The sequence below is a fragment of the Beta vulgaris genome, chromosome 4 (genome assembly GCF_026745355.1).
Source record: "Beta vulgaris subsp. vulgaris cultivar EL10 chromosome 4, EL10.2, whole genome shotgun sequence".
In the NCBI taxonomy this organism is placed as follows: Eukaryota; Viridiplantae; Streptophyta; class Magnoliopsida; order Caryophyllales; family Amaranthaceae; genus Beta; species Beta vulgaris.
Window position 1 is genome coordinate 52,413,560 of NC_079205.1, and position 26,848 is coordinate 52,440,407.

Below are 26,848 nucleotides of genomic sequence, written 5' to 3' on the forward strand. Positions count from 1 at the left end.
TTAACTGCAACGTCTTCCTAACATATGTCGCTAGAAATGAATCAATACAATAGGTTTTGAGTTTTTACAATGAACATCTCTTAGTTAACATTGACTGACAGCTGAATTGCTGCCCAAAATTTTCCATGATGGTAAAATTACATCATATTCATCAGAAAGACTTCTCTATATCGTAAATGATTCTCCAGCTTCTAAATTGCAGCTGTAAAAAGGTAGATTTTTAGAGCAATCGCCAAAGCTACTTGCAACAGAAATATTGCAACGACGATCAGGAACCACCTTTCACCAGCTGACTCAATGTGTGCTTTCAGATTGAGGGCAACAAAACTTGCAGACATAAACCCGGCCACACCTGCGATCACCCATCTAAATATATCCAAGGGCACAACGGACAAACACTGCATTCAAAGCACACCATCATTGATCAGATTCAATTAGCAAATGCCTTTTTGAATAAACTAAGACAACTTGTGTGCAGAGCGACCTCTTATGATGAAAAGATTACCCTTTTGACCTTATGTTAGACTCTTCATTTGACTTCATATACTCATGTCACATCTCCAACATGTGTATAGAGAGTCGACACTTCAGCTCTGAACTCACACAAGTAACTTTTCAATAATAAATCGGGTCTGAGACTTAGACACAAACCCATAACTGACACAAGTATCCAAGTACGGGCATCATAGCTGTGACCCCATTCCCACAGGACAAGACAAACCGACAAACAGTAGCTATGGCTGTCCTCTAGAAATCCAAAAATACTGACCCCAAATTAATAGTAGCAGCTAATGTATAACTGATCTGGAGAGGCAATTGCAAATCAGGTGTTCTACACTTTTATCATGACAACTCCCATATATATCAAGAAAACTTGTTCAAATGTAGAGTTCACTATACTTATATTTACAAAAGTATACTACCAGAGTAAAGCCAAAAAAAACTTACCAGTGCAGGAACAAACACAAACAAGGAATAACCATACAAGCAGAGCAATTGGACAAAGCCAGATGGTGCCGAAAAATACTTCAGGACCAAATAGAGGCCCAGAGGAACAATTGTCACATAACCGTAGAACAAACCAGCAGACCATGTCACCAGGCTTATGTCATAATTATATTCTTTGCTTTGTATCTTGTTTGACAAATATGTAACAAATGTACCAATGGCTGCAGCAATGAATATTAACGTAGTGCATATCCAAAATGGTCCATACCTGTTCAATATTCAGCAATTAGTAAATGTTCTCAGTGATTCGTTCTAAATGATTAACATTCTCACACTTCTATTTGCTACTAACAAAACAGATGCATAGGAAAATCGATGTACTTACAGTCTTACACTAATAAATAAAGGAATTGATGATGTAATAACTGATACTACTTACAATATGCATATGTCAATAAAAAATATGCAAAGTTTGATTGCCACGCCCTAAGTCTAAGGATACCATTCTAGTGCACATACTAGCATTTAAGATCTCTCCCTCTATCTAAATGTAATTGTCGATTGGTCATTATTTGGCCTAAACTAGTAGGTACAGAAGTAAACAAATGCAAAAATGCTGCTAAAAGTACTTCCTATCCGCTTTCTTCTCTATGAGAACACCACACCCAGTCAGTAAGACTGGTGATTTACGTTATCATGTGAAAGAGCTTCTAATGAATAATAGCACTCAAAGAGCTTCTATTGCGATAAAAATACCAGGCTTTGAAATTCAACATAAGTTGCTCTAGCAATGCAGTCCTTTAAACAACATTTATCCTCCTCCTCCACAGAGAACATTCACTTTAGAAGATAAAATCTCTAGATTTTCTTATGTGAGGGCGGAAATTTTCAAAAGGGTATTGCAAAGCTCAATTTCCAAAATAAAGCAATATTATTAACTCATTCAAGTGAAACTGAAGCAGCAACACAAAACTACCTAATTTAGATTAATATCCAACTAAGTCCCAGAAATTCTTAGTTAATAACAATGATCGAACTTACAAATCTGGGCTGTTGGAGATTAGTTCTGTGAAAGTCCCTTTCCATGGAAAGAGTGATTCTTTAATTCTCTCCAAGACATCAGAAGTATCAACGTCAAAATATGGTTTGTAAGCAGCAATACTGAATATTCCGAACCAACCACTTGATTGAGGTGCATCAGAACCACCACCTGGTTTGGAGAAAGTATCTGCCAAATAACACAAAGAGTTACTCTGTGCAAGAAACTTTTACAAATAACCTATCACCCCTTCACAGACTTTAGCACAAACAGAAAAAGCAGCAAACAAGAAAGAAGCTACACAGAACTTATTGCTCGTTGGACAGACAATTTCCACAGAAGAAAAGTGAGGAAGGAGGGGGCCAAGGGGCAATGGGCTTTAAACAATGCAGATTGTAGATGAAATGATCATTGGACTAAATGAAAAGAGATAATACAAGTCTTCAGAGCTACAAATAAAACTAAAAACACCAATTCTACAAATCGAGGTAACAAGTTAAGGCTCTTGCTCGCCTAGTTTCTAATTCGTGGTCAGACATTATAGCGAGCAGGTTAGTTGTTTATAAAGCTCTTTATGCCACAATTGAGCATCTCGTCAAAGAGGCAAGTAGCCTTTGTATTTGCTCTAACCAGTATCTAAGTTCGAGAAGCATAGTTCAAACCACGTATTATAGAACAAACTACTAAGTCCCCTAAACTAAACAAGCAATGCCCTCTAACCTAACATGGGTGGCCCCCTCATGTAGTCATGTTATAACTTGCATAAGGCTATCTCGCATCTTATTTTAACTCAGAGATATACTAATAGCATTTCCTCCCCCATACATCCACTTTCATAATATAACACCACGAAAGTAGAAGAAAGAGTTAGAAACTCGGAAATGTGTGAGATAATAATAAAAATGACAGAGCCATAATATAATGGCAAGTGAGACACAGCAAAAGTGTCTTAGCCTGCTATCTTTTTTCAAAAGAGCGAGTGTAAATGTGAGACACATGGAGGTGCAAGCCAGGTCACATCAAAAATCCCCTGTCGAAGCAACGTTTATCAGACTTGTCAGCTTCAAACAGCCAAAACCTTTTTTTTCTTTGACGGTAAGCCGCCAACACCTTTACCTTTCTTTGACGGTAAGCTGCAAACACCTCGTAACACTCTTGGCTATGAATCATTCGAAACAGAAAGATTGTTCAATATCTTATGGACAGAGCAACTTTGTTGTCCATAAAGATATTCTGAACTTTCTTGTAAGAGCATATCCATTGGTAAGCTAAAAAATGTTCGGTCTTGGCTTGCCACCTCAATTTCTTAGCAATATCATTTCCTAGATACAAGTCCTCCCAATGGTTAGCTACAACCCTTGTTGCTGGAACGGGTCCCACTAGATTGAAGGATACTGTTTTCTTTTAAGAGCCCGCGAATTGGCAGTGACAAATCACCAAGCAATTCAGGCACTTGCTAGCACACTAAAATTTCATTTCAAGCAAATGTGTCTCTCACACACAATATGAGTATAGCTTACGTTTTCTGGCTTTTGGTTAAGCGAAGTAGCCTAGTTGATCGAACTAGCTTGGATTCGCTAAGTGTATATTATTTCTCCAACCTTTGGGCTAGTTTCTTGGAAGATATAAAAAATTGCAAGCAAGTCCTTCTTAGAGCCATTATGAGTTATTCTAAGCTCTCCAAGGGGCTCCATGTTTACAAAATCAAACCCAAATGGTGAAAGATGTTGATTTGTCGTATCAAATGCTTGATGACATGATGTAACAAGTTGGAGACCAAAATGTGATCCTAGTAGTGATACATAATGCATTCACTTACATTAATGTGAATAAGAATCTTATAATAACAATATGCCAGTATTAGTCATCTTCTTTTCCAATTCAATTGTTTCATTTGCTACAACGTAATCTAAGTTCTTTTCTTTCTATATAAATCTTCAAAAAAAAAAAAATGTCAAAAGGGACCAAATCTAATTTATACTACATATCGAACAAATTGTGTTGATCGGATATGTTAGAGGGTATTGAAAATATTTCAAGTTCCAAGGGCAAAGTCAGGAAGAGGAACCAAGCTCCATTGGATTTGACACACAATGATGCTTTAAAACATCAATGCAAATTGGAATACACCAAAAATTACGACCTCCGGTAATAAATTGATGAAACCATTGAGGGGTTCCCTAAGAAGATGGATGATGATAGTCTAAAGATGAAAATATGAGTTAACCGGAGTAAATTTGTTGGTAGGGCTTCAGACACCCATGATTCTAATTTCTAGCTAACGTGCTATAGCAACAAGATTAAGAAAGGATGGTTACAAAAGGGTGGGCAAGTCAATAGCGTAAGTTCTAGTTCATTGTCCACCTTGTAAAGTCATAGTGGTTATTGGTTTATGATCATGATGAAGAAGAAGACGAAAAACTGAAGATTGGAGGGGTGTTAATCTAGTCTTAATGATGATAACATGATAAGAGGCTTTTTTATCATTTATAAGATATTCAAGAGGAAATTGAAAAGGAAGAGATGACGAAAAACTAGGTGCAGATACGGGTATACTTACAAAAGAAAGTTTTTGTGAAACATTTGATACTATTTTTATTACTCCTCCGGAATGGTTAAATCATATTTTGGGGTTCAGTGGCGGATCTAGGATTTCTATATAGGGTGGGCCGAACTTGTTGATTAATTTCTTTGAAAACCATCTGCTCCACCATACCTATTTGCTTTACTATCCCAGATAGTTTACTTATAATTATTTTGGATCATGGGGTGGGCCGAGGCCCGTGTAGGCCACCCCCTAGATCCGCCCCTGTTGGGGTTGATGAGTGCATTATTGATCATGATCAAGTCGAGGTTCAAGATGATGTTTCAAGAACTTCTTTTGATATGTTTTTGGGTTTCATGGTGCAACATACGCTATTTGATAAGGTTCTCATTTCTTTTGATCAGTTTATGCCTTCGAGAATTGGCCAAATTCGTGGTCGAATTTCATTCAAAGAGAGAATGATACATGTGCATCAAGACAATCCAAGATATTAAAATTAGATGATCTTTCAAATTATTGGATTTGGATCATCTTACAATCCAAGGTTGCAAATGGTGTTTTGGTGTTGATTTCAAGCCCAAATTTGTCATAAGTGTTACATAGGTTAATGATTGAAGTCTAAATACAGCAACAATAACAAAGCTTAGCATGACATAGGCGTGATATGAGCAGCCCATAGTTCTGTTATGGGCAAGAGTGTTTTATTTGCTTTTGTTGTTTAACTTTAGCTTGTAATAAAGCCAAGAGATTACTCTTAAAGTATCTCCATTGGGCCAGCTATTTAGGGTGTATTTAGGAGCCTAATGAGTTCAATATTTTCTGATTAGGAGATGCTTGTAACAGCTCATTAAATGAGCATCATTAGGGGATTGATTTAAGGAGTTTGTAACTCCTTTGTGGTTGTTCACATATGGACAGTTTCAAGGAGATTTTTGGCTGTCTTCTTGCTGCTCCATACCTCTATATAAGGAGAGCATATGATGAATAGAAATCAGTTTTGATTGATTATAAAAAAAACCTAGTGTTTATAGTTTATACTTTGAGTTTGTCTCACGTGTTTGCTAACCCTTATTGCTTTGAGTGAGTCTTGAGTGATAAGCCTAAGAGAAATTGAGTGAGACTTATGTGTGGCCTAGAACCCCCAAGCCATTAAGTTAGTCCTTGTGGTTTGGCAACTATCCATTGTTTCGAGTGTTTCTTTGTCCAAAGTGAGTGTTCTATATTCCTAAAGTTTAGAACCATCATCCAACAGTTTGGAGGGTATATTTTGACTTACATCACTAAGCTCTCCAAGGGGCTCCATGTTTATAAAATCAAACCCAAATGGTGAAAGATGTCGATTTATCGTATCAAATGCTTGATGACATGATGTAACAAGTTGGAGAGCAAAATGTGATCCTAGTAGTGAACTAGTGATACATAATGCATTCATTAAAGTGAGTAAGAAACTTAAATAACAATATGCCAATACTAGTCATCTCCTTTTGCGATTCAATTGTTTCATTTGCTACAATGTAATCTACGATCTTTTTTCTATATAAATCATTAAAAAAAAAGTGTCGAAATCCAAGGGACCAAATCTAATTTAGACTCCATATCGAGCAAATTTGAATTCCAATTTCCAAGAGCAAAGTCAAGAAGAGAAACCGAGCTCCATTGGTTGTGACATAGAATGAAGCTATAAAACACCAATGCAAATTACAAGACGCCAAAAATTACAACCTCTGAGAATAAATTGATGAAATCGTTGAGGGGTTCCCTAAGAAGATGGATGATGATGAGTCCAAAGATGAAAATATGAGAGAACGAAAGTAAATTTGTTGGTAGGGATCCAAACTCCCATGATTCCAGCTATCTCACTATAACAACAAGATTAAGAAAAGATGGTTGCAAAGGGTTGGGCAAGTCAATAGCATAACTTCTAGTCCATTGTCCACCATGTAAAGTCATGGTGGTTATTGGTTTATGATCATGATGAAGAAGAGAACGAAAAAGTGAATATTTGGGGAGGAGGGGAGGGGAGGGAGCTAGGAGGGTCGGACAAGGGTACGGATCCGAGTGTCGGGTGTGGCAATTCCAAAAAATCAGGACATGGGGACTTTGTCCGAAATTTGGACACGGGTATGGGTACGCGAAAATAATATTTTATAATATAAAATTTAATAATTAATCAACCAATTATATTAATCAGCTAATAATATTAATATATTATAAATAGAACAACTTAGCCATAGGCTAAGAAGAAAAAAATGTTTTAAGAAAAGAAAGTAGAACAAAAGAAGGAAAGGAGAGAAGGAAAATAAAAAAGAAAAAAGAAAAGAAAAGGGACAAAGTCACGTGAACTTGTGACAAAAAGAAAAAGAAAAGATGAAGACTAAAGAGACAGAAGTACAGAACACAAGATTGAAGAGAGAGAAGAAGAGAAGGAAGAGAAGTGAAGACTAAAGAGACAAACACTTACCGACGAGTTTGAAGCTCCGGCGGCGAGTTTGAAGCTCCGGTCGTCGAGTCAAGGTATATCGCCTTTTCCTCTTCTCCTCTTCTTCTTTTCTTCTTTTCTCCTCTTCGAACTCTAGGGTTTGAGAATCTAGGGTTTAGAGTCGTCGTGTCCGAGTGAACTTTGCCGGATCCGACACGTATTTCGTACAGGCGTCGGTGTCGTTTCGTACTGACACCGGTATTTGGCAAAATTCGCCGAGTCCGGGTAACAGAGGTCTTAATGATGATGACATGATAAGAGGTTTAATTTATCATTAACTAGCTCGGAGAGCTACATCATAAAATAGGTTCCATACTCTAGTTTGTTTAATTTGACTAAGCATTATTGCTTTTAGCATTTCCTTTTAACATTTAGTGGTAAAGAGTATCGACCTACTATGTTTATCTTATTCAATGGGATGCTAGTGGTATCCATTGCTTATGTTGGTCTATAAGCATGTGTTTTAAATAATTATGTTTTTTCTTTTGTAGAGTTAAATAATTTATAAGCCTTTTTGCATAAAATAAGTACCTCCAATGACTAGAGCTACACTCGATGCACCTCGCACGTTTAAAAACTAAGCTAGAAGATGACTTCTCAACTATGTTGCTACTTGCTAGCCTTACAAGTCTTATACTTCTTTCTTCTCCACAAAAGGAAGACGAAGCACAACGTTAAAAGTGTACCTCTAGCTTCAGCGACCAACCCACACCAGTGACCTACCCTACCTAATATATTGTCTGGTAAATTTTGAATTGATTTCCTTACAGTGGAAGAGTAAAAGAGCACACAACTTTCACTCCAAATTCTAAGGCACCTTTCTTTACCAAAATATATATACTGACTGAGCCTCATATCAGACATCTACATAGAGAAAGATGCTCAATAAAGAAAAACACTAAACCACATTTGTCTCCCACGTGACAAAACTATTCATCATAGTTCATCTTAAGAGAAATATGAAACAATTTAAATCTGCGAAGCTTCATTGATAGACCAAATAAACCTAGACTTGACGAAATGGTTACTGTCAATTCAATAGAACTGTTGCATATTATATATTCAATATGATGTGTACCCATAGAATATTCAAGTTTGAATGAAGAGTCCAAGTAACTAATTATCTGTGTCATATGCTATCAATTAACCATTGTCATCATATAAGCTAGAAATGTCGGTGGCTATTTGAGAAACACCAAAAGTAGTAGAAGGCCAAATGCTTCGTACAAAGAGTATATATAACATCACAATCCCTTCAACCTACTAGGAAACTTTTGCCTTCATAGACCAAGGTACCACATAAACACCGGAACTATAATTGTTGATCGTCAACATAACCACAAATTGTTCACATTTAACTTCCCCGACCATCAAACTCTCCTTGAAAAGAAACTCCCAATGTGAGCCAAGGAGAAGTTTACAAGAGGGGAGTAAGGACAAAACAAAAACCTTCTAATAAAACATCCTATTTTGCTACACTCTAAAACCGAAGACCAACAAACTCGCTTCATGGCTGAAAATAAATCTATCAAATGAAAGAAGCTTGCTTGACAATAGTCGTGGGGTAGACTAATATGAAACTCCTCCCCATGAAGGTTAAACTCTTCAAAGGTTAATAATAGGCAGGTAGGAAACTAGGGATTATAATTTATAGGGGAAGGCCGAAGGGGTTTACAAACATTACAAAAGAATAGAGAGCTTCCATTCCCCCAAATACTTCATAAAGTATATACCATTGTAAATTTGTAATTTATAAATGCTCTAAAATGAGCGAATCGGAGTTGGCCCTATAAACCAAGATCTCTCTGAAAACTATAAACGTCTAAGCGCCTAGTAAACAGCTACAAGATGCAATCTCTCAAACCAATGTAGACCTATTTGCAAAATAATGCAACCAACAAAACGATCACTTTCCTAATGAGCTTTGTTCCATAATTCGTGCCAGCATTTCAGGATTATCATGTTTTCAGCTAAGCTATTAGTGCTCTACGTTTCGGCTAAGTTGATCTATCAGATTTCTTTTCTTCACAATAGAAATGCACTTCTAGTCAGGAAAAGAAAAAAAAAATCCAAATGCTACATAGCTCCCATCTTTGTGCAATCTTTTAATAATTTCAACAAGTAATTCGTACCAAATTCCAGACCTAAAACAAATGAGGCAAGTGAAAATAGAGCTACAAAATCAAACTGAAAATTCAATCGAAAAGCTCGAATTTACCATCAGCATCTCGAGGAGGTCGTGAACCACCACTAGCGATCTTCCCTGACGTTTCTGATGGAGGAAATGTCTGAAGACTCGATTCTAACATCCAACACAACAATTAAGAGGATAATATAAAAGTAAACAATTCGAAATCAAAAATTATGAATTAGAAAAAACTTACCGGCGAATTTAACGGGAATATGGCCGGAATCACCAACTGCCTACAAATTACAGAGGAGAGAGAAATTAAACAGAGATCTGAAAAGAAAAAGGTGATAATGTAGAAATTGTCACTGAAAATTATAAAAAAGTGGGAAGAAAATTTACAGGAACAGATCCGGAAACGTTTTGATTGTCAATGGTAGTGTAATTGCCGGACATCATCTTTGCGGATTGATTTTAGCGCAGATTTTCGTTGTTGTTGTTGGTATTGTTGTTGTTGTTATTGTTTTGTTGTTGTTGATGATGATGATGATGATGATGATCTTGATGAGTGATGAAAGGCGTTATTCGAGATCTGAGGAACTTTCACAGACATACACAGTCAGTCCTCCCAAGTCCCACCTCACCTCACCTCACCTCACCTCACGCTTTTGGAGTTTCGACTCTTTATTTTATTTATTTTAAATTTTTAATCCTTCTGCTTGACGTTTTCTTTCGTCTTCCCCTAAACAAAAATTATCTATATTGTCCAAATACTACGGTGACGGTAAAATTAAGACACTAAGCTGTAAGGGTTTGCTCTTTTCGGTATAAAATAGTTGAACTGAATTGAATTGAATTGAATTGAATTGAAATGAAATGAAATGAACTTAATGGAACTGAATTAAATTGAACTGAACTTAATGGAACTAAACTGAATTGAAATAAATAGTGATATGTGAGAGTAAAAGTATTGTATAGAGCTGAACTGAATTGAATTGAACTGAAAATAAGTTGGGGAGAACATGCCATAAATAACAATTCACATACTTCTATTTTTTTTTAGGTTTAATTAAATAGCTTGTGTGGTTTGAGAAAACTTCATTACTTAGATTTTTTTTAGGCGAAAGCCACAGTTTCAACTTCTTAATTTTATATTATAAGTTTCGTAGTCAAAAGGTCACGTCGAGGATGCTAATCGAGTAAGTTGATCATGATTAAGATTCCTGCTCGACTTGACTTAATGTATAATTTACTCTGCTTAACGCGTGCTCTCCTTATATATAGGTGTGTCGAATCCATGACGACACAAACCAGCCTAACATAATCCATTCAAAGACAACCTCAACCTCCATTATATGGGAGCAGGCCAAGTAACATGATGCAAAACATCTATACAAATATATTAAAAGGCGTGCGAAAACAAGACATTGTGTCATGTGGCGCTCTCCCTAGGGAGTTTTAGTTCATATAATCCATGTACAATAAAAAAATTAAGAAATTGCACAGTATAGGGTTTGATCCCGAAACCTCAAATACATATACTAAAGTTTTAACCACTAGGCTAAGTTGTATTTAGTGTTATAATTATAAATTATTATACTAATAAATGAAATTTTTTCTTACCCAGGGGAATAGTCCGGGCCTAAAATCTAGTTTAAAGAATAAAAGTAGTAGTTTTATAGTGTTAGTTGCATAATTGATGAAGTAATTCTCTCTAATCCAACTTTCAATTAACGTGATTTTTTATTTGTAACATCTTTCGAAGGAAGAATAGTGAGAAATAGTTATCAGGAAAATTTATTTGAGACTAAGAATGGGGTGGGTATGGAAATAGGGTTGATGGAACTTTCATCTAGGATAGGATGAGTTTTATTTTCGTAGTTACAATCGTCAATCACTAGGTTTTAAGAAAGATGCCTTGGATGAGTTTAAGGAAGGATAGTGAGAAATAGTGATCGGAAAAGTTTTATTTTGCATTATTAAGTATATATTATGATATCATATTATAACCATTTATGTATAGTATGTCTTTTTTTTTCTTCTTAAACAAGAGTGAGGAAGGGGTTAAGAGAATTTTTACAAAAAATATTGGATAGAGCCCCCCAGCATCAGCACCGACAACTACATACGCTGACTTCAGAAAGCTTTAATTCCCACCTTAAAAAAAACTATGGTGATTCTTAAACCTACATCTTGGGACTTATTTAGAATTTGGGTTAGGTTCGCGTTGAGTAAACCTGAAATTAACTGGAGTTTTATGACACCTATTTCCTAACTATAACTCGTATAAGGCCAAGACCATTATTTAATTTGAAGTCGTTGAGTAATTTATGGCTTTGAAGTTTGAATTTAATTGGCATTTGAAGTTAGGATTTGCAAAGCTTTGAGCTTATAATGTTTAATTATTGCAATTATAAAATATAAAGCAAGTCATATTAGGTTGGTTTTGATCAACTCGAAACCTAGCAGGTCAGGTTCGAGTTATGATTTTTTACCTTAATTAAATTAAAATCAGTTTGAGTTAGAGGTAATTGACCCGAAATAGAAGTCGAGTCAACTTGAATGTGACCCAACCCGATCTGTTGACACCCATAATGAAAGCAACCTTACGATTAAACACAAAACCTTTGGATTTATGAGTTTGAGTTAAGTGGCCTAATGGGAGAGGGTAGGGGGTAAATCGTAAGGTATGAGGATTTATAAGTCAGACAATCGCCAAAGAGAAACTATGTGAATGATATCCTCAAGTGTGTGTATGTGTTGGAGGAGGGGGGGTATACCACGATTCTTTAAAAAGATTTGAATGTATTGTACCAATACTAACCGCTTATTTTTTAATTGTGCCAAAATTAAGGAGGTTTGATGCTTCTCGAGATTTAGATTTGGCTTAATCACCCTAATGATAGATCAATAGTCGCTTACCTATCCTATCTCAACAAATATAAAGCGAAAGTTATAATATTCACCTTCTTGGTTTGGGTGCATGAAAAAAGACAAAATTGCTTTGTGTGATCTTGAAACAAAAATCTTTCATCGACTTTCCCTCGATAAATAAAGCATCAAGAACTTTTTAAATTATTGCCAACTTATAGGTACGTCGGTACATAGTTCGGCTAATTATCAAAGCGACTCCGACACTAATTTCCTTGTCTTATGAGAAACTCATCCACTCATATTTACAAAATTAAAATTGTTGTGCAGAGTCCTCTGAAGTTACTTTTGCATGAGCAAGGATTATTCTTTATAAAACTACAACAACGAATTTGTCTTTTCTTACATCTATTTCCTTGCAATGATCCACCATTCATATCTATATACGAAAAATAATACAACTCTCCATCAACAATTCTCTAAAATTTATATCAAAATGGGATAATATTATGGCAACCAAGATATTGACACCCCCAGAAGATGACGCACATCAATTACAAAATCCATCAAACTACTCTCTCCAATTTCGTCAATCAACTTATTCAACACTTTTTTTTTTAGTGCAGCAACCATTAACACTGATAAACCACAAATGTAATACATTTCGTCCCATCCCATCCCATCCCATCCCAATACTCAGCTCTAAACTTATACTTGCAAGTCGCAATCTTACACTATAACACATTAATATTTCCCTTAATAAAGCGAGACCATACTCCACACTCATAAAATACAAATTTAAAATCAAAAAGTGTTAATCTAACCGAACCCAACCGAACCTAACAACCCCCAAAGCCTTGATGATTAACCCTTGATAATTAGACCACAATGAGCCATTAACACAAGCTAATTCTTCCATCTTCCCCTTGCCCCCACAGCTTGTTCTCCAAGTCGACTCATCATCAACAAAAACACACATATAACTAGGGTTCCTTTCCTCCTCATCTCTCTCTCTCTCTCTATCATTCTGCAAATCTCCCAGCACGTCTTTCTTCACTCTTCAGCTCTTAAACTCAATCGTTAGCACTTCTTCCCTCAAAATCCTTCATCCTCTTTTTCACTATTAATTACCAAGCACTAATATCAATTTATTTCTTTGTGTTTTTTTTTTTTGGTTTTATGTTCAGGTGATACAAATCAACAACAGATTAGATGGCAAGATCTTCAAGTGGCACTAAAAATGGAATACGAATCGTTGTTGCCGGAGACCGTGCCACCGGAAAATCAAGCTTAATCGTAACAGCTGTTTCCGAAACCTTTCCTACCAATGTTCCACCTGTTTTACCCCCGTCTCGTCTCCCCGACGATATGTTCCCTGACCGTGTTCCCATTACCATCATTGATACTTCTTCTAGGTATAACAGTATGATTTTCTGAATTTTGTACTTCTTGTTATCTCTATTTTATTGCATTCCATTGTCGTGTTAGTCGTTAGAATGCATTTGTGTTGTGTTGATTACATTGTAGATGAAATGTGGATTTATTTGATTTGATTTTGGTAATGAGGAGTTGTTGTTTTTTTTGATTAGTGTTGAGCAGAGGAATAAGGTTGGAGAGGAGATGAGGCGAGCAGATGCTGTTGTGCTTACTTATGCATGTGATCGTCCTGAGTCTCTTGATCGTTTGAGTACGTATTGGCTTCCGGAGCTTCGTCGATTAGAGGTGTTTTACATACTTGAGCTTGCTATTGGCTATTTTTAATGTGATTGGTTGATTGCTTTGATGAGAATTGTGGAATTTTTTTTCCACCATTAAGTGTGGATTGATACTGAAATGCTTGTTGTTTCAATGGGATGTCTATTCAAGAATTTGAGAATATTGTTGTTGTCTGTGTTGCTTTATGCTTCCTGGTGACTCGTTGTCATTGTTGCAATGCACTCACTGTCTTTAGGGGTATACAAGATGGAATATGATGCATTTCGTAAGTGCAACCTAGTTTTGGTGAATATATCTGAAGGTCTACCTCCTTGGTATGAAGTAACGTTTAATTAGTATAGCTATTAGGCTCTGTCATGTTCACCTGCTGGGTCAAATGTCCCCTTACATATGCTTTGCCTTTAAATAACTAGTCCCCACCCCTTGGAATACAGAACTACGATGAAAGTGGGCTATCCTTTGTGCCAAATGAGCTCCTTTTGTGTTGAAACACACCAAGATGTATGCATTCCATGTAGCTTCTGCTTTTAACTAGCTTTTAGCATAACTATATAAAAAGATACAAATTAAAGAAAAGACCTATGATGGAGGCAGTGTAATGGGGTTTTTTGATTAAGTTGGGACAATGCTTCAGAGAGCTTTTGTATACTACCATAAAAATGACTTTGTATTTTGTAATGCTTAGGATGTGGAACGTACATTTGTGATTTGTCACATGACTTACATGTGAGATCTACATGGGAAGTCTGTGTTTGTTTTTGCTGGGATTACTCTGATATCATGTGCATGTGAAGCTCAATGAAGTCCTCGTCGACTTGAATTCAGTGTTACTAACTATTTTTGAGCAGGTGAGAGTTCCTGTTATAGTTGTGGGCTGTAAGTTGGATTTGAGGGATGAGCAACAGCAAGTTAGTCTGGAGCAGGTTATGTCTCCAATTATGCAGCAATTTCGAGAGATTGAGACTTGCATAGAATGTTCTGCGTCCAGACATATACAGGTAAACATGATTTATCATTTTGCCTCGATTTCCTTTTCTGTTTGTCTATCTATGTCTTGCCATCTCTGTGCTTGTATGTTTAATACTGGTGATCTTTATTATTGCAAGCTTTCCCCTAAATCTTATGCCATTGACAAATTCAGCAGAAAGAGGTCCAATCAGAAAGTTGAAGAAGAATTAATCTCATGTTACTCCTCATAAAAGAATTACTTCTTTCCCTGCAAGTTGATCTAAATTTGAAAGTTTGATTTGCTCTTGGTGGTCCTTCGTCTTTTTGTCCTTCTGTATCTTGGGGAGTAGGTGAATAGTCTATATGATGCTGAGCTGTATGTTTCATTACAGATTTTTGTATATCAGTCTTTTTATTGAATATTTATGTGGACATGACCTGCTGCAGATCCCAGAGGTTTTTTACTATGCCCAAAAAGCTGTACTTCACCCTACAGCACCATTATTTGATCAGGAAACTCAAACATTGAGGCCTCAATGTGTCAGGGCGCTGAAACGCATATTTATCTTGTGTGACCATGACAAGGATGGTGCACTAAGTGATGCAGAGTTGAATGATTTCCAGGTCTGTAGATACATTGGCTACAACTTCATAAATCTCTAGTTAGGTCAGATAAAATACTTTGGTTCTTGTGATGTAGTATTGGAACTTTCTATTAAAGTATTTTTGATTATGTCCAGATATTCTGTGACTGTGACTTTGCATGTGACCATGTATATCTTCTGTAAACAGGTCAAGTGCTTCAATGCTCCTCTCCAACCTTCTGAAATTATTGGTGTTAAGAGGGTTGTGGAAGAAAAATTGCCTGAAGGAGTCAATGATCGTGGTCTCACTTTGAGAGGGTTTCTATTCCTTCATGCACTTTTCATAGAAAAAGGGCGGCTGGAGACAACATGGACTGTCCTGAGAAAATTTGGATATAATAATGAAATCAGGCTAGATGATGATTTTCTTCCACCTTCATTCAAACGAGCGCCAGACCAGGTCAGCTCACTTTTTCATCTTTGTGTTGGCTAATAGCTGCATATTATACCCGTACAGTCATATTTGATCTCTCTCCCCCCCTTTCCCCTCATCTATTCCCCTTTCCTTTCACTGTCATCATCGTTGCATCTTGACAAGGTGCTCATGTTGGTGCCATGATTTAGGTCGTATAATTACACTAGCAAATAATAGATATATATTACTTGATAATCTTATAGAGCTGCGTGGGCTGAGTTAATTGAAGCATGCCACGCTGCTGCGTAATTGAAGGCAGTTCATGTTGTTTTTGCATTAGTTGCACAATTTGGAATGTTGCGGTAAATTAGTTAAGTTTAAAAGGGCTATGCCTTGTTTTAGGTATGCCCATATATCAGAAAAAGTCTATTATCAACATGTTTCAGCCCTTTTCCTTGTCCTGAGAATGAGGTTGTCTGAGCAAGGGTAGATGAGAGCATGGAAGGATCTACAGATAAATAAGAAATTATTGGGACTCTTTTTTCATATTTGTAAGAGAATTCCCGGGATTATTTATGCCCTTCTTTTCAGACCTTTTTAGAATGCTTATTCTAAAATGTATCACATGTTTTGTTGATTTTGCTCATAAATTGGAACTTCTTGGGTTTATGCCATATCTTTTTTGCTTTTCTTTTTTTGTATCTTGTGATTCATTACATGATGCCATTGATGGGTTAGACCATTTAAGATTTTAAGCCTTTGACATCACTAAGGTGCTTATTGATGGTAAATTATGCAGAGTGTTGAGTTGACAAATGATGCTGTTGAAGTCTTGAAAGGAATATTCAGTATGTATGACAACGATAATGTAAGTCTATTGTTTTCTCTTCATCAATGGGTTGAGCTAACCTGTATCTAAGGCCATTTCCTTGTGACAGATGTGGAATTTCTGTAGATCATGCGATGCTTTGTTATTTGCTGCTGTGCTATAGTCCTTGAAGCATTTTGATTGCAACTTGTAGGAGATCTGTTCTCTTGTCTGCCTACGTATATAGTGATTTATTGCTATTTTACTCAGACATGTATTGATTGTCTACTCGAATACGGGTGTCCAAGTATCCGACTCGGCATTTTGTAGAAAAGTCAAGTTTTTAGTTTAAAATGAAGTATCCAAGTAAAATGTCGTGTCGGACACGACACGACACCCCGTTTTGAGGTAAATCAAGGTGTCGGAGTAACACTGATTTATTGTCAGTGCAATATTATGATTGTATCTGCCTATTGTCTGTTTGTCACTGTTATTTTGTCATTATCTTATACTTCCTCCATTTAGAAATAGTTGCACCATTTGTATAGTGTTTACTTTTCACATCTTATACTTTTCCTGTCTTTTGTGATTTATATTTTAGGAAAAACATGTCATAGCCCTATGGATCTTGTTAGTTTCGTACTTTCGTCTCAATGTATATTATTTTAATATCAACTTGTTATCATTTTTACTTATTGATAATTTAAAGTGATTTATATTTGAAACCATGCATTGGCAAGCGTGAAAACTTGAAATGTTGCAATTATTTCTAAATGAAGGAAGTATCAGCTGGCTTACTTTTCATTTGAAGTCCTCTTGCTCCTGCATCTGCTCACTTTGCAAACAACTTTTATTAGTTAGGTGATATTTACCTTTTGTATTTTTTTAATTCTGATTTATTTTGCTCTAATTGTAGGATGGTGCTATCCGCCCCCCAGATGTGGACGATCTATTTTCTACCGCACCAGATTGGTATGGCCTTCATACCTATATTTGTCGTTTGTGGATGTATCTTTCTTGCACTGTATATTAGACTGAATTTTTTGTTTCTGATGATGTAGTCCTTGGAGTGAAAGTCCATACAAGGATGCTGCGCCAACAACTGCATTGGGAGGTTTGACAATAGATGGATTTCTGTCAAAGGTATATTCAAGTGTTCCTCCAAACCATCTTACTTTGAGTGGAGTCATTTGAAAGAAAGTCTAGGGTTGCTAACTATCATGCATGTCTGTTTTCATTGAGTTTTTGTAGTTCCATTTCTTTTTGAGAGTTGCTAGAATTGCAAACTATGAGATTTTTGGTATGGGTTACTGGTGTGCATTCTCATCAAACACCTCGACCTGAATGGGAACAAACCCGAAAATAGTGGGTTGTGGACAAAATTTCATGACCAGAATACTGTCTTTACCTACACGGCTACACCTGAACAACACGAGATTACTGTGTCAAAACTGGTTCTGACCCAACCTGACCTTTCCGGTCGAGGACCTTTTTTTTTCCATTTTTTTTAATGGAAAAGAGCCATCAGAATCAACAATTTTTTTGACAGGCCAGAGAAGCCTTAAATTGACTAATATTCTAAAACTAACTAGCTAACTTTCTGAATTCTCACTCACTCCTTGCTATCAGGTCTAGCCATACCTCCTTAGGCATCCAGAGATCATCATCCACGGTACCGACTACCTTAATCAATTTAGCTACTAAAACTAAGTCAAAAAAGCTTGGGACGTGGGGATTTCATTATCTCCTTTCTCGTAAATGGAGGGTCTCTTGTTGCCATACTATTGTACTTGGTCTATTTGTTTTCTCATCTTCTCCAAATTTGGTAAAGAAAATGACCTTTTTTTTTTTAATATTATGAGATCTTATTTGGGATTTTCATTTTGTTTGATTCAATGAGCAGGGTTATATATATTACAATAAAAAATGGTGTCATAAAATCCTTTTACCTATTGGGTCGACCTGATGTTGAACAATGCTTGAAAATAACCAAACCTGCAATGATCCAATTCGACCAACCTGTCAAGTCGGTTGATCCTAGCCTGAATATAACCGGTTGATGCTGTCAGCTACTTCCGTTGAATTGTCTTTGTTGACATGCTTCGAGCAGTAATAAAATCTATGGCTGGCTCGCCCATATGCCTGTTTGCTTGAACCTTTTTCAGTGTTGATCCCTTAGGAGAAAGTAAAAGCATGATAGTTTTTCTCTGTGTCAGTTATCATGGGACATTGCACGGATATTTGATCATCCTGTTGCAACAACCTATCAGGTGGTTGCTGGTACAGGATGCACTGTGTCTGCCATTTCTCTGCTTACAAGCATGATATTTTTCTCGGTGTCAGCTGTCCAGCCATAGGATAGCATTTAAGATGTGTAATAACCCCATATCAATTGTAACATGCAGTGGGCTCTTATGACGCTTCTGGAGCCAGCTAAGAGCGTGGAGTATCTGAAGTATATTATGTATGGTGGAGATGCTTCTTCTGCCATTCGTCTGACTAGGAGGCGGCGTACAGATCGCAAGAAGCGGCAATCTGAGAGAAATGTTTATCAGTGCTTTGTTTTTGGACCAAAGAAGGCCGGTAAATCAGCCTTGCTGGATGCTTTTCTTGGAAGGTCTGTGTTGTTATTTATACTTGGATTCATGATGTTAACTTTAAGTTGTGGGGTTAGAGTTGTTTCTCTTTCATTCGTTGCTCTATGTCAGTTGTCAAAAAAACAATGACAGGATATTGTTTATGTTATGTGTGATATGAATTGTGAATGGAGGTTTGAAGGTATATCTGTTCTCTCATGTGTAGTAATTGTCCAAACGCAGGCCCTTCTCTGATACTAATGATGCAAGCACTGAGGAGCGATATGCTGTAAATGTCGTAGAAGGATCCTCGGTGAGCAGTACCTTCCTCATACTGACTCCTTTGCAGTACATTTCCACTTATGTTCCTATTATACGTCATAAAATTACTCCATTGCTTCGAACCAGGCTTGCCTATAGGGTGGAAAAGGGGAAGAGGCTCATTGTTCCTGCCCACTGTTCCCTTCCTTGTCCTCTACTAAAATCCTTCCTTGTCACTGGCTTGGAAGGTGGCTGAGCGTTTTGAGTAGTGGTTGTTGTGATAGGGAGGGACCGAGGGACATAACAAGTGTTTGAAGAAAAAGGAAGAATGTTCCTTTTCTACAATGCCACAAGCAAAGTAGATGCAAAACCAGATGTTTTCAAGAAAATTTCATAGCATCTATAACTATGTGTCTAGCTGGATTCGTGCAGCCAGCTGAACAGGCTCTTCTCTTTGCAAGAATTAGCTCTTCGAGAATGCGCTGCAAGCCTAGGATTCGTATCATCTAGCGTATAATCCTCCTAATTCGCATTTTGGTTGAAAGAATTCTTTTTGTAAGTCTTGACATGAGGATTCCGAAAATATTGGTTGAGGGTAAGTACTGCTGTGAACACCTTGCATAGAGGGTGTTCGCTGCACAAGAGCTTTAGTTGGTGCTATTGAAGCCAGTTTTCCTTGTACCTTCCTTTGTTTGGATTTCCATTTTCTTCCATTTAGATTGTAGATCATGTTTTTTTTCTAGGTTGTGGGAGGGGGACTTGGGCTTGGGAGTGGAGATTTATTAAATGTAAGTGAAATTGAACGTTTCGTAGATTCTTGGGGAAGTACCACTTAGAGAGGGTTGTCATTTTCACATTGTTGGAGTCCTGTCTAGTTGATTTTGGGCTTCTGTAGATGGTGTAGGTATAAAGAACCAATAAAGTCACAAGGAGTAAAGATCCATGAATTAGGTATGTATATTGCAACATTGAGCACATACTTTTGGAAGATACTTTCTTGGCCTGCTATATGCTGATGCTGATCTCTAGGTTCTTAAATTCAGTGTATTTATCCTATGTTTTGTGTACAACCTATTGAGAATGTCAAAAAGGTTTATGGAGGAATGGTAATATTGATATGCTCCTGTAGTTTTTGTAACTCTGCTAGATTTGGTTAGAATTTAACCTGATCATCAATATTCACAAGGTTTCCTTTCGGTTTTATAAGTAAATAGTGGAACTCTTTAGAAAGTCGATGAATTTGCCATGTTGGAGACTTTTTGTGGCTTTTTCTCTTCGAGGTTATACGATAGAACTTGCCTTAGAGAGGAAAGGGGTCACACTCTTGTAATTTATTAGTTATTCACATATAATTCTTGAAGGGTTTATTCTTTGACTTATTAGATAGTCTTACGGAGTTCTTTTGGACATATAGTTGTCTATGTATAAAATGTACTGCATGGAGAGGAATGTTAAGATATTTTTGCATGGTGTCTGATTCTCTTAAATCGATTTTGGCATCATCAATTTTTGCTTTTGTTTAGGGAGGTGAAGATTGTAATCACACAAATGCTGGAGTGAAGTTGAGCTTGAGAGTGAGTTGAGAATTAAATCACATAATATACCAAAGAGATTATAAGATTTGCAATTAATGAAGATGTGCATCACTAGTTGAAGTTTGGTGATTTGAGTTTGAGATAGGCATCTTCTTTGAACAGTCTTCTCTCCCTTTGGGCTCATGTATTTGTTTCCTTAGTACAAGGTTGCAGGAGCTTCTGTGGTTTTAGGGGATTGTTCTTTCTTGTGAGCATTGTTTTGCATGAAATAAGGTTTATAGGCCTTGAGAGGATGATTAGCTGATGAAAATGTTTCCACCAAGAGTATTGCATAGATGCCCGATGGTAAATAGGTATCTGGTTTGTTTTTGAACTAAATTCTCTTCGGCATTAGGCTATTCACAGGATCTGATTTTTGAAGAATGAACTTGATGCTGGTGTAAAAATTACTTAGACCGGCCTTTGTTTATGTTTTGGTTGAGGTTCCCAACCCCTTAATCACACTACTTCAGAGGTGATTAATTGCCGATTCTCCTTACTTAGAGGATGGCTACACTATTTGATACAGGAGTTTGGGAGCTAGATGTAGGAAACCACGACTTTCACATGAATGGCTTCTCCAATACCTATTCTCTTACACTATGCCTTGGTCTTTGCCATGTATAACACTTAAACTTTAGATTCTGATGGTTGAATAGACTAAAAGAGTGGTGATTTTGTACCTGTTGTTGATTTTGTGATGCTGATGCGAAGGAAGTATCCTCAATTTTTGTTATTGATGATTACTCCCTCAGGTTTTTATTAATTACCCTCTTCTTTGGGCACAAAGATTTAGGAGAAATATGTATGTGGGTCATAGAAGGAAATAGAAAGTGTTAATTTATTGACATATTGTATTGAGGTCAATGTTGTGGGCCAAGAGAAGTAGAGTGAGAAGGTACAAATGTTAATAAACAATAGGTGCGACCATTCCAAAAACATAAACAAAGATGTGGACAAACTAATAAAGGACAACCCAAAAATGAAAGTGGGTAAACTAATAAAAGGTAGAGGGGCTAATATTCAGCTACTCATGCAAACCTTTCTAAATGAGTTGAGAAATTAACTGCTTGGAGCAATTAGGAGCTGTGTATTATATACTGACTTTTATACTGTTACATGAGGTCATGTGATAGGTGTGGGCAGTAACACATGCAAGGGCGCGTCTTTATTTCATCAGTTTCTGTTTCATTAAGAAATATTTTCATGTGGTTCTTGAAAATGAAATCTTTGATATAAAAAAATGATTTTTTTGTGTGGTGTTTTTAATGAAATCTTTGATACACCAATATGATTTGTTTTAATAATCTAGCACTGGTAAAAGATTGTAGTTTTCTTACTTCTCCTGGCATAGGAGTGTAGGCTTGGCAGCTTCCTTGGTGATATTTGCCTGTTAAACTTTTCCTCAAATTTGCAGAATTATTCCTTGTCTGAAAATTAAGATCAACAAGCTCTATTTTTTCACCCTCTTACTTGGTTCACTTGTCATGTTCTTTGAGATGTTCATATGGTTCTGTATATTCTTGTGACTGATAAATACTTAATCGATAGCTGAAGATCTAGTTTGACGAGGGAACTCAATAACTTGTACTGAGGTGAACAGTCCTACTTGGTTTTTCATTATACATGGCTGGTTTGGCGTTTTACCCAAGTAACAGCTTTTGATCTGATTTATAGCCACAGGGGAAAAGAACCTGAAGAAATGGAAAGGAAGAAAAAATTACAGCAAATAATATGTATATCTGTCATACTTAATTCTCTGGTCTTTTCTGGCAGGGAAGCAAGAAGTTCCTTGTTTTGAGAGAGATACCTGAAGATAAAGTTAAGAAAGTTCTTTCAGCCAAAGATTCTTTAGCTGCTTGCGACATAGCAATTTTTGTATATGACAGGTTAGTGCATTTCGTTTCGAGGGAATATTATATCTACTTCTAAATAGCCTTTTGTTATGACTGCTTATAATAATTTAAGCTCTCTTGTGACACTGTATCATGCATGTAATTGCTTCTTATGCTTGTGTAAGTATTAATATCGATGGAGATCTACTGCTGCTCTCGGCAAATATCTTATCATGTTCTCTTGTGGGACTGCTGTTTAAAGCTAATGTCTTATAATTTTATGTGTGGTCTGTGGTCACCATTTTTCAATTTGACAGTTCCACTGTCTGTGACTGACTACTGGAGCCCTATCATGTGGGCCAACCAGATTCTATCTGCATCTAGTTGTGTTTATGGACATTCATACGCTACTTTCATCAGTGTCAACATATTTTTATTCGTTAAATGGGCTTCCATAGCTGTTGTGGACAATCACCACCTGAAATATTGTTGAGGTCCTTAATTATTGGACTGTTGGTCATGTCCTGTTTATATTGTTTTTTAGCTGAATAATTCATGCTTAATTTGCTGCTCGCTTAAGTAGGAAGCTGATAAGACTAAGCTGAATCTTAATTCATTGCCATTCATTTCGATGGAGGTAATGGAGTCGATGAGACTATGCATCACTAATATACTTGTATGCTGTGTCTCTGATACATTGATTTATGCCTATGCATATGTTGACCTGAAGCGTTAATCCTGGTAGATTATTGTGTTGCTGTAAATAGTTAAACCTCATCTTTGTAGACACTTAAATCACACTTGCATCATGTTTGGGACAAAGGTCACAAAGAGAGAGAATGGCATGAATTTGTGCAATGTCACATGAAATATCTTGTATAAATGTACATATTAAATGCATTTCTACTGCCATGCATATATCCTCCAATTTTTATTGATTTTGATACCACTTATTGGTCATTGCCACATCTGTAAGCATGTATATCACTAGCAACTTTGTAACCATTGTGATTACCGTGCTAATGAGAGGCATTATATCACAGTTCTGATGAACTATCATGGAAAAAGACAGCTGAATTGCTTGTCGAGGTTGCAGGCCATGGCGAAGATACTGGGTTTGAGGTCCCTTCCCTTATTGTGGCCGCTAAAGATGATCTGGATCCATATCCTATGGCTATCCAGGATTCTACTCGGGTAATTTTCTTTCTCTGTCTCGTACGTTATCTATTTGTTGTCTTTCGTGTTGTATTAATTGTTGCGCAGCTGTTTGCATGTATGTTGTTTTACTCTGGGAAAGATCTTTTCTGGGATAGAATATCCATATCTTGAAGCAAGAGCCTTTGGTACAGTAGACTGTGATGAAGAGTAGGTGGAGTTTAAGCCCCTTTTATTTTTCCTTCCTATTTATATGGTGCTGAACTCTTTATATGCTGTTTATGGAACTCTTATCTGCTAGTGAAAACTAGTAATAAAGTACCAGCTGCAGTGAACAGGATGGAAGCATATAGGATGACAGGCGTATTCACTCAAACTATGTATTTCCTTCATAGTCAGCTTTCTCATTTGACCAATTTTTGTAGGACAGAAAAATATCAGTGACCTCCCATGTACATCTTGTAATTACAACAAATTGATTTTGCGAACTGGCTTTCCCAAAATTCATGTGGTGCCGTTGTAGCAAAGAAAGATTGATACGGGGACTGTATGACCTGCTTTCTGTTAAAATCACAGAGAGAACGAAATAAAAAAGCGAGATCCTCTAGGAAAGTTACATTTGTTGTGATGAAGCACTCCTTTCATTGATAAATTATCTGCATGGCTGCTTTTTAGCAAGGAGACCAAGAATGTTAATGTGAATAGAGATTCATAGGTGAGTATAGACTAGAGAGAGAAAGTTAGAAAAAGAAAATGCATCTTATTTCGGATATCTATAATGGGAAAATCTGCAATTTGCTTAGAACGGGGGGAGTAGCTCAGACAAATCCTCATTCGGACAAACTCAGACCTGCTTTCCGTTTTGAAACTGCTAAAGCAAAAACAAAGAGCAAGACCAACTAGCAACGTTATGTTAGTTGTAATCAATTGTGGATTTATGTGTGTATTTACGGTCTTGGTTTGTCTTCAAGTAATTTCAAATTAAAACAAGCAACTTGAAAAGCAAATGCATACACGCACCCACAGTCCCACACAGACATTCTAACCGGGTGGTATGTTGGTTCAGTAGTTCTCATTAGCTGGCTTCACGTTTTGGACAAATTTTACAGTGCTAGTGCTTGATGAAGTTGTCCATTAAGTTGCTTGCTTTGACATAATTTGTTTACAAGAGAGTGATCCAAATTATTTGGTTCTCGTACATCAAACAACGAAAATAAGTAGAATACTTTGTGAATAGTAATGGCTAACTTTGGTGTTTGGATTGGTTGTGATATGGTTTGACATGTACAAATATGTGGTTACATCGGCATTTTTGGTTCTGTGGGTGGCTGTAATTTGGTCTTGGTTCATGGTGGAGGAAGGCTCTGCTCTAATTTTTTTATGAGGTTCAAATCCTTGATGTCATATAATGTCGGTAGGAGCTGTTAACCTGCTGAACTTTTATGTTTGAATTCAATAGAAGGAGGTGTGATGTGAGTTGGGGGGGCATATTATTTGGGAACATGCTTGCATTAGCTTCACCTAGGGTCTGCATTGTTCTACATTTTGCACAAATTGGACAAGCAGGAGTGTTTTGTCTGCTTTTAACCATGGCTCTGGAAACAAAACTCAAGCTAGTTTGTTTACAGGTTAGCCAAGACATGGGAACCGAAGCCCCAGTGCCTATTAGTGCCAAATTGGGGGACTTCAATAACATATTCCGCAGAATTGTGAGTTCGGCAGAGCGTCCTCATTTGAGCATTCCTGAGACTGAAGTTGGAAGAAGCAGAAAGCAATACCATCGTCTTGTCAACCGTTCCCTTATGTTTGCTTCAGGTAGTTCTCCAGAGCCTTTATTTTAAGTAAGATCTATTCTACTGCATTTGGCCATGGACTTATAGTGTTCAGCTAGACTATTAATTCTGCCATGATTCAACGTTTCAAATTTATTTGTTCCTTATAAGGTTTGCTTGATTGGTTTTCTTACAGTCGGAGCAGTTGTCATTGCCGGATTGGCTGCTTATCGTGTCTACGCAGCAAGGAGGAACAGTTCCAACTGAGAAGACGGATAGAGAAGTGCGTGTGAAATATCTATTTGCCTTGCTACCACCGTCTTTGGGCCTAGTATGGGTGCCCTTTGCCGGATATTTAGAGACCCACACCCATTGTCCTTTTGTAGTTCAAAATCTTTGATAGATTTCAGGTTTTGTATTTTGGATTGTTTTTATGGTAGTGTATAGTGATCTAATTTTAGTTGAGTGCACAATCTGTGCAATAATTACTTTTGCCAAGAATATACTTTGTTTGCATGGTTCAACGTAAAGTTGATTGGTGCGAGAAATGTTATATTTTCTGGTGTGGGCCACCAGAAACGTAGCACTTTTCCACAGAACACTAAATGGATCCTTTCTGGACCTGGCAAAACTAGGTTGTACACCCAAATAACTCTATATAGGTAGGAATTTACTGTATTCCAAATCAATTTTGATCCTGTCCTGAATTTGACTTGAATGGACTTTTAACATATTCAACATTCATTGATATATTGCAAACTAATATCTATTTGATGGCACAGACATTTACAGGCTTTTTGGTCGATGCCTCGGCGGTAACTATTTGAATGGTGGAAATGATGGTAAATGCGTTTTTTTTGGAACTAGATCACCAACTATTATGGTTCTTCCACTTTTTTTGGAGAAAATGTTTTCATCAGGACCTAATAGCATGCTTTAAAATGGTAATGGATGGTTGTGAAATTTTATAACAAAAGAATGTTTGGTGGTTGACAAGCTCGCAACTTTCAAAACAAATGCTAAATCTATCACCATTCCCTCCATTTGATATACTTTGTAACATAAAGAATACAACAATTGAATTTTATATCTCACAAATAATATCCAATTGTTGTATTCTTTCTGTTACGGAAAAAGTAGCTTTATTCATATACGGTTTATCAATCAATGGTTTTTCGCATATGGTATTCAATT

The 26,848-nt window shown here is 36.8% G+C and overlaps 2 protein-coding genes across 2 annotated transcripts; one reads left to right on the forward strand and one right to left on the reverse strand.

The window, feature by feature from the left end:
- Positions 1-9,839, reverse strand: LOC104890849 (uncharacterized). Its single transcript, XM_010676460.4, has 6 exons — positions 9,542-9,839; positions 9,396-9,435; positions 9,230-9,313; positions 1,990-2,176; positions 949-1,216; positions 1-398 (listed from the first exon to the last, which is right to left on the reverse strand). Exons 1-6 carry the CDS (start codon positions 9,596-9,598, stop codon positions 192-194), a joined length of 843 nt encoding a protein of 280 aa, XP_010674762.1. The 5' UTR covers positions 9,599-9,839; the 3' UTR covers positions 1-191.
- Positions 9,840-12,924: 3,085 nt separating this feature from the next.
- On the forward strand, positions 12,925-26,352 carry LOC104890848 (mitochondrial Rho GTPase 1). Its single transcript, XM_010676459.4, has 15 exons — positions 12,925-13,089; positions 13,198-13,425; positions 13,600-13,732; positions 14,575-14,724; positions 15,122-15,298; positions 15,467-15,718; positions 16,473-16,541; positions 17,398-17,453; positions 17,543-17,624; positions 18,887-19,098; positions 19,301-19,370; positions 22,669-22,781; positions 23,771-23,921; positions 25,511-25,697; positions 25,851-26,352. The coding sequence occupies exons 2-15, from the start codon at positions 13,223-13,225 to the stop codon at positions 25,919-25,921; spliced, it is 1,926 nt and encodes a 641-aa protein (XP_010674761.1). The 5' UTR covers positions 12,925-13,089; positions 13,198-13,222; the 3' UTR covers positions 25,922-26,352.
- Positions 26,353-26,848: the final 496 nt, after the last annotated feature.

Coding starts and splice junctions, on each gene's coding strand:
- LOC104890849 (XM_010676460.4), bottom strand. CDS start 9,598: ATGATGTCCGGCAATTACACTACCATTGACAATCAAAACGTTTCCGGA. Junction 2,177..9,229: donor ACCTCCTCGAGATGCTGATG/GTAAATTCGAGC, acceptor GTTATTTGGCAG/ATACTTTCTCCAAACCAGGT. Junction 399..948: donor TTGTGTTTGTTCCTGCACTG/GTAAGTTTTTTT, acceptor CTTTGAATGCAG/TGTTTGTCCGTTGTGCCCTT.
- LOC104890848 (XM_010676459.4), top strand. CDS start 13,223: ATGGCAAGATCTTCAAGTGGCACTAAAAATGGAATACGAATCGTTGTT. Junction 23,922..25,510: donor CTATCCAGGATTCTACTCGG/GTAATTTTCTTT, acceptor GTTTGTTTACAG/GTTAGCCAAGACATGGGAAC. Junction 25,698..25,850: donor TTCCCTTATGTTTGCTTCAG/GTAGTTCTCCAG, acceptor GTTTTCTTACAG/TCGGAGCAGTTGTCATTGCC.